The 8,347-nt window shown below is 35.8% G+C and overlaps 1 protein-coding gene across 1 annotated transcript; it reads right to left on the bottom strand.

Annotated features, from left to right (window-relative positions):
* Positions 1 to 1,342: 1,342 nt before the first annotated feature.
* Positions 1,343 to 2,284, bottom strand: LOC139034228 (olfactory receptor 9K2-like). Its single transcript, XM_070464690.1, has one exon. The coding sequence runs from the start codon at positions 2,282 to 2,284 to the stop codon at positions 1,343 to 1,345; it is 942 nt and encodes a 313-aa protein (XP_070320791.1).
* Between the last annotated feature and the right edge of the window lie 6,063 nt (positions 2,285 to 8,347).

Raw genomic sequence — 8,347 nt, 5'->3', positions numbered from 1 at the left:
AATTTCCATGAATTTCCTTTTAAGTCTTAACTCTCACTCCCTCTCTTTTACATTAATATCAGGAATTAAACTTTGCAAGTTCAACATATCATTATTTAATTGCCTTTGCACAGAAAATTTTCTATTTCACCTTGCTCAAGTTCATTTATGTTTACAAATGTACTTATGATGTTTTCCCTGATCATTTATATCACTCATCTGTAGAAGCTGCTCTGTCTTTGTAACTTCTACCCTTATGGCTCAGCTGGTAAAGAGTCTGCCTGCAATGCAGAAGACCTGGGTTCAACCCCTGGGTTGGGAAGATCCCCTGGAGAAGGGAAAGGCTACCCACTCCAGTATCCTGGCCTAGAGAATTCCATGGACTGTCCATGGAGTTGCAAAGAGTTGGACACGACTGAGCAACTTTCACTCACTTTATTCACTGGGTTTACCATATGACATGTTATTAGTAGCTCTCTATTTAGCTACTTTTTCCATCAATTAGTGTGAGCTCAAGTACAGAAATCATTTAAAATTGGGACTTTTTATAGGGCACAGAGTATATAAAAATTCAATAAGTATTAATTTGATGAATGAATTCTCACTAAGGCATATATAACAAAATACAAATTGTCTTTACTCTTATTTTTATTACAGTTTCCTTGTGAAAAGGTGCAATTTTCAAAAACAATTAATCAGTTTAGTAGATATTCAAATGAAGGGGAGAAATAATGATGATTCAAGCCAAAGAAACCATGAAATGAATGTGCCATTCCGTTAGCCTCTGGACAATTAAGCTACTTACATTTCACACTTCAGACTGTGTACTTCAGAGTATCTGATTCTCTCACTAGACATTCACCAAGATTTCTTTAGTAAATCTCGTATTTTGTTCTGTCTTTCTTAATACATCAGACTGTGTTACCTCCACCAAATATGCATATATATATATATATATATATATATACACACACACACACACACACACATCTACATAACATATGGTACTGACTCAAGATAAACAATACATCCCAAACAACAACCTCCAAGAGTCAGAAGTAAAGTTGGAATATATATGTCTTAAAAACAAATTACATGGAAATCATTATCATTATCCAAAAGAAAGTACAGAGAAAGTCTTTCCATTCCAAAATCAACAGCCAGACAAAATATATTCCATCTTCCTGATGTATGTGTTCTGATTAAGTCCAAATACATTTTCCAAAGTATGTATTCTTGGTATATGGGATTCAAACAAATGAAGTCTCTTAAGATTTGAATCAGTGCTTCTCTAAGTTGTTATAAAGCTCAGCACTTTCAGAATATTACATTTACTTGATTGCTATTTTCAGTTAATATAGAATTAAATAAAAATAGTTTTTTTGCCCAGCATCTTCCTCAGAGCTTCTTTGACATCTTTGTTTCTCAGAGAGTAAATCAAAGGATTCAACATGGGAGTGACTAGGGTGTAACACAAGGAGGCCACTTTACTCAGCTCAGGAAATCTGTCAGGGATGACATACATAAAAATGATGGCACCATACAGGACACTCACAACTCCCAGGTGGGAGCTGCAAGTGGAGAAGACTTTCTTTCGCCCCTCAGTGGAGCGTATTTTTAGAACTGTGGATACAATATATATATAAGACACAGTAATGACAATTATGGTAGGCAAAATGATAATGCTGCATAAGAAAAAAGATACCATCTTATGAATGTAGAGATCAGAACAAGAAATCCTCTGAAGTGGACGGTCATCACAGTAAAAGTGGTCAATGGCCCGAGAAGCACAAAAGGATAAAGTAAATGTCATGCTGGTCACAAGAACTGAGCTGATACAGCCACAAAAATAGGAACCAGCCACCAACTGAACACAGACACGTGTTGACATCTGGACAGTGTAGAGAAGTGGGTTGCAGATGGCAATGAAGCGGTCATAAGCCATGACTGCCAGGAGAAATGCCTCAGTCACAATGAAGAGGACAAAGAGAAAGAGCTGGGTCACACAGCCTGCATAGGAGATGGACTTGCTCTCAGACCAGAAGTTGATCATAGCCTTGGGTGCAATAACAGAAGAATAGAAGAGATCAGCGAAGGACAGGTTGCCTAAGAAGATATACATTGGTGTGTTCAGCCTAGGATCAGTCATAATAATGACCATCATGCCAATATTTCCTAGAAGTATCATGGCATAGACAAGCAGAAAAAGCAGGAAGAGGAGAATGTGGAGCTCTGGGCGGACCCTGAAGCCGACAAGAATGAAGTCAGTGACTTCTGAGTGGTTGCTTGTTTCCCTGTCACCCATGGCAGAAATCTGCTGAGAGGCGCGAGGCAAAATAAATGAAACTGTGGCTTTCATTCTAGTGCTATTAATACTTTCTTAAATATAGAATTATATTATTTACAGCTTAAGAAGATATTGCATACAAAACAATTTTAACATCAGGAAGGTGCACAAATTTGAAGTAGATGTGATTATGCTTCTTTTTTTTTTAATTTTTTAAATTTTTTTATTTTTTCCATTTATTTTTATTAGTTGGAGGCTAATTACTTTACATCATTACAGTAGTTTTTGTCATACATTGAAATGAATTAGCCATGGATTTACATGTATTCCCCATCCTGGTCCCCCCTCCCACCTCCCTCTCCACCCGATCTTTCTGGGTCTTCCCAGTGCACCAGGCCCGAGCACTTGTCTCATGCATACAACCTGGGCTGGTGATCTGTTTCACCCTAGATAACATACATGTTTCAATGCTGTTCTCTTGAAACATCTCACCCTCGCCTTCTCCCAGAGTCCACAAGTCTGTTCTATACATCTGAGTCTCTTTTTCTGTTTTGCATATAGGGTTATCGTTACCATCTTTCTAAATTCCATATATATGTGTTAGTATACTGTAATGGTCTTTATCTTTCTGGCTTACTTCGCTCTGTATAATGGGCTCCAGTTTCATCCATCTGATTAGAACTGATTCAAATGAATTCTTTTTAATGGCTGAGTAATATTCCATTGTGTATATGTACCACAGCTTCCTCATCCATTCGTCTGCTGATGGGCATCTGGGTTGCTTCCATGTCCTGGCTATTATAAACAGTGCTGCGATGAACATTGGGGTGCACATGTCTCCTTCAGATCTGGTTTCCTTGGTGTGTATGCCCAGAAGTGGGATTGCTGGGTCATATGGCAGTTCTATTTCCAGCTTTTTAAGAAATCTCCACACTGTTTTCCATAGTGGCTGTACTAATTTGCATTCCCACCAACAGTGTAAGAGGGTTCCCTTTTCTCCACACCCTCTCCAGCATTTATTGCTTGTAGACTTTTGGATAGCAGCCATCCTGACTGGCGTGTGATGGTACCTCATTGTGGTTTTGATTTGCATTTCTCTGATGAGTGATGTTGAGCATCTTTTCATGTGTTTGTTAGCCATCTGTATGTCTTCCTTGGAGAAATGTCTGTTTAGTTCTTTGGCCCATTTTTCGATTGGGTCATTTATTTTTTTTGGAGTTGAGCTGGAGGAGTTGCTTGTATATTTTTGAGATTAATCCTTTGTCTGTTGCTTCATTTGCTATTATTTTCTCCCAATCTGAGGGCTGTCTTTTCACCTTGTTTATAGTTTCCTTTGTTGTGCAAAAGCTTTTAAGATTATGCTTCTTAAACTCTTATTCTATTAAGCAGTGAAAGATGTTCTTTGGTTATTTTATTTAAATCTTAATTGCCAGGGATTTCTGCAAGAAATTAGCATATTTTATTGCCTAAAATCACTCACATTCTAAATTTCTAGTCTTAAAATATTTATAGCTAGAGGCTTTCTTCATCTAAAATTGTAGTATGCACATTATCTAAAATAGAAGTATCTCATGTAATCGCTATGATAGTGTTTATAGCCCTTATGAGAGCGAGGTTAGTGTTTGATTCATTACATGAGAGTAGTGAATAAATTGAAAATATTTTTACCTTATTTTAGCTCAATATATTTCATTTTCCTTATTTATGTAGTCCATCTTTGAAAATAGAATAAAAATAGACATTATTGGCATAATTAATAACATCCAAAAATTACTGAGTGTAGATAAAATTCTCTAATGGAATTTTCAAATATTTTCCCTTTCTCAGGTCAAAGTCATTCTCTCAATATATACATTTTTATTGCCTCATTATAAATATTTCATTCCCATTAACAGTCATTTAAAAAATATCACAGTCATTTCGACTTCTTTTTGAGGCAGAGAAAGAAGGTAGTGAATATTCCAATGCTTACACTGCAGTGAATGACTTTCTACCAAGGCTCCATCAATTCAAGAGACCTCACTGTTTAGATAATGCAAGTAAACTTCACTGATATACATAAAGGGAAATTCCTTTTTTGAATTCTGTTAAACCTTAGGTGTCTAAAGATCAATATAATTGGATAACCATGGATATTTAAAGGCCATAGCAACTTGCATCGTCCAGAGTCCATGATCATCAGCTCGAGTATGGGTAATGGTGTTTATGATGGTGTTAGTTATTTAAAGCCTGTGAAACCTTCCTCAGGATATTTCAGCACTGAATTTTTGCTCATCCTCTGTGATGGATTCCACTGGGAGAGGAGTAATCGTAAAGTCAATTATGGTGCCATAAGTGAAGACTCTCGGGCTGTTGTCCATGAGGACTGAAGTAACCTTAGGTACAAGTAAATAGTCTGATGATAGTAAAAACAAGGGGAAAAGAGAAAAATTCACTTGAAATTATTACCTGTATATCTTGATATAGCTATGTTTCATGATATGACAAATGCCCTCTAAATCACAAATTCAAAGACAGATTGTGGTTGCTAATTCTGTTCTCCTATATTTAAATACCAAACAGTTAGAAAATATACTGAAGGGAAAGATAGCATTCATACAATTAACTTTATATCTTTAGTAAAAATATTTATGAGATTAGGATCTCTATTTAAAAATTCCTTTAAAACTGCAGTATGACTAAAAGACTACATTAAAATCAGAGACGTACTACTCTATTTAGTAAGCCCAAGTTGATAAGAATGTCATTTTTCTAAAATATTTTTATAAGTTAATTTTAATATTATTTTTTTAAAAATCAGTTTTTAAATTAAAAATTATGTTTAGAATTTATCTGTTTTTTTTAAGTGTATAGATAACAAAAATGATGTGGGACCAGAACTTCTCTTTTATTATAATTCAGTATTAGTAAAAGCTTAATCAGTTTAGGAAGAGAAGGTGGATTGGATATTTTTAACAGGAAAATATTAAATAAGGTTAGTTAAGGCCTGTTGGCCATCTGTATATCTTTTGGAAAAATGGCTATTCAGATCCTCTGCCTGTTTTTTAATCATGTTGTAGTTTTATGTTTGTTTTGTTTTTTTGAAGTTGAGTGGCAATAGTTTTTTATATATTTTGGATATCATCACTTTATCAGATATATTGTTCACAAATATTTTCTCCTATTCAGTAGGCTGCCCTTTCATTATGTTGACAGTTTCCTTCACCCTACAAAAGATTTTTGGCTTAATGTAGTCCCATTTGTTTTTGTTTTTTTTTTTACTTCTGTTACCCTTGCCAGAGGAGACAGATAAAAAAATACACTGTTAAGACTGACGTTAAAAAACATACTGTCTATGGTTTCTTCTAAGAGCTTTATGGTTTCATATCCTATTTTAAGTTTTAAATTCAATTTGAGTTTATTTTTGTATATGGTATGAGAAAATAAACCAATTTGATTCTTTTGCATGTAGCTATGCAAGTTTCTGAATATACCATGTATTTAAGAACCTGCCTTTTCCCCATTGTGTTTTCTTACCTACTTTATTGTAGATTAACTGACAGGAAACCTGGATTTACTTATGGGCTCTCTATTCTGTTCCATTGATCTATGTGTCTGTTGTTGTGGCAGTACTATACTGTCTTTGATTAATTAGCTTTATAGTAGAGTTTGAAATAAAGGCTCATGATATTTCCAGTTTTGTCCTTCTTTCTCAAGCTAGTTTTGGCTATTTGGGAACTTTTATTCATGTGTTTCCATAAAAAAATTTTAGAACTATAGTTCTGTTGTAGTTCTGTGACCTGTGACATTGCTCAGTCGTGTCCGACTCTTTGCGACCCCATGGACTGTAGCCTACCAGGCTCCTCAGTCCATGGAATTTTCCAGGCAAGAGTACTGGAGTGGGTTGCCATTTCCTTCTCCAGGGGATCTTCCCAACCCAGGGATCGAACCTGGGTCTCCCGCACTGCAGGCAGACGCTTTACCGTCTGAGCTACTAGGGAAGCCCGTAGTTCTCTTTAAATATACAATTAGCATTTTATTAGGGATTGCACTGGATCTGTAGGTTGCCTTGTGTAGTATGGTCATTTAAACAATACTAATTCTTCCAATACATGAGTATGGTGTACCTTTCTGTTTGTGTTATCTTCAATTTTTCCATCAGTGTCTTACATTTTTCAAAGTTTAGATCTCTTATCTCCTTAAATTTAAACCTAGATACTTTATTATTTTTGATGCAATTATGAATTGCATTTTTTCTAAATTCCCTTTCTTGTTCATGGTTAGTGTATAGAAACACTACAGAATTCTGTATAAACTTTTTATCTGATAACTTTACTGAATTCATTTATTAAGTCTAATAGTTTTTTTTTTTTTTTTTTTTGGAAACTTTAGGCTTGACTGTGTATAGTAGAATTCCATTTGCAAACACTGACAGTTTCTTTCTTTCCAATTTGGATTATTTTTCTTTTCTGTGTCTGATCATCTTGCTTATTCCTAATTTAGAAGAAGTACATTCAACTTTTCCTCAGGATTTCTGCACTGACTCATTGGTTATTTAGTAGCACATTGCTTCATCTCCACATGTTTTTCTAGTTTTTTTTTCTCTTATAGCTGATTTCTGCATGCATGCATGCTCAGTCATTTTAGTTGTGTCCGACTCTTTGTGACCCTATGTACTTTAGCCTGCCAAGCCCCTCTGTCTATGGCATTTTTCCAAGCAGAATACTGGAGTGGGTTGCCATGCCCTACTCCAGGGGATCTTCTCGACTCAGGGATTGAACCCACATCTCCTGTATCTCCTTCACTGCAGGCAGATTATTTACTACTAAGCCACCATAGTTGATTTCTAGTCTCATGCCATTATAGTTAGAAAAGATGCTTAATATGATTTCAGCCTTAAATATACTGAGACTTGTTTTCTGGTCTAGCATGTGACTTGTCCTTAAGAATGTTATGTGTACACTTGAGAACAGTGTGAATTTATATATATACATAATGAATATATATATGAATTTATATATATATATATAAATTCACACATCACACAGACACACACACACATATACATGGGCTTCCCTAGTACGGGTAAGCAACCTGGATGTCCATTGGCAGACGAATGGATAGGAAAGCTGTGGTACATATACACAGTGGAATATTAGTCAGCTATTAAAAAGAATGCATTTGAATCAGTTCTAATGATGTGGATGAAACTGGAGCCCATTATACAGAGGAAAGTAAGTCAGAAAGAAAAACACCAGTACAGTATATTAATGCATATATATGGAATTTAGAAAGATGGTAATGATGACCCTATATGCGAGATAGCAAAAGAGACACAGATGTAAAGAACAGACTTTTGGACTCTGTGGGAGAAGGCGAGGGTGGGATGATTTGAGAGAATAGCATTGAAACATGTATATTATCATATGTGAAATAGATCACCAGTCCAGGTTCGATGCATGAGACAGGATGCTCAGGGCTGGTGCACTGGGATGACCCTGAGGGATGGGATGGGGAGGGAGGTGGGAGGGAGGGTCAGGATGGGGAACACATGTACACCCATGGCTGATTCATGAGAATATATGGCAAAAACCACCACAATATGGTAACGTAATTAGCCTCCAATTAAAATAAACTTAAAAAAAAAACAAAAAAACCCCCCATGGGCTTCCCTGGTAGTTCAGCAGTAAAGAATCTGCCTACGATGCAGGGGATGTGGGTCAGGAAGATCCTCTTGAGAAGGAAATGGTAACCCAGTCCAGAATTCATGCCTGGAAATCCCATGGACAGACAAGCCTGGTGGGCTACAAGTCCATGGGTCACGAGAGTCAGACACAACTTAGTGACTAAGCCACCACCACCAAATAACTATATCTATATCCATGTCTATATCTATATATCTATGTGTATATTTATATATATATAAATTTCATATCATGTAAGATGTCATTTAAGATCACTGCTTTCTGATTGATTTTCATTTTGGATGAGCTGTCCTTTGATGTATGTAGGATGTTACCATTCCCTACTCTTATTGTGTTATTGTCAATTTCTCCCTTTATATTGTTAGTATTTGCTTTATATATTTAGTTGCTTTGATAT

Source organism: Odocoileus virginianus, unplaced genomic scaffold, assembly GCF_023699985.2.
Source record: "Odocoileus virginianus isolate 20LAN1187 ecotype Illinois unplaced genomic scaffold, Ovbor_1.2 Unplaced_Contig_59, whole genome shotgun sequence".
NCBI lineage: Eukaryota > Metazoa > Chordata > Mammalia > Artiodactyla > Cervidae > Odocoileus > Odocoileus virginianus.
Note: the sequence above shows the minus strand (reverse complement) of the source record. Positions and strands in the feature narration are given on the sequence as shown.

Excerpts from the sequence above, each read along its gene's own strand:
- LOC139034228 (XM_070464690.1), bottom strand. The coding sequence starts at position 2,284 with ATGGGTGACAGGGAAACAAGCAACCACTCAGAAGTCACTGACTTCATT.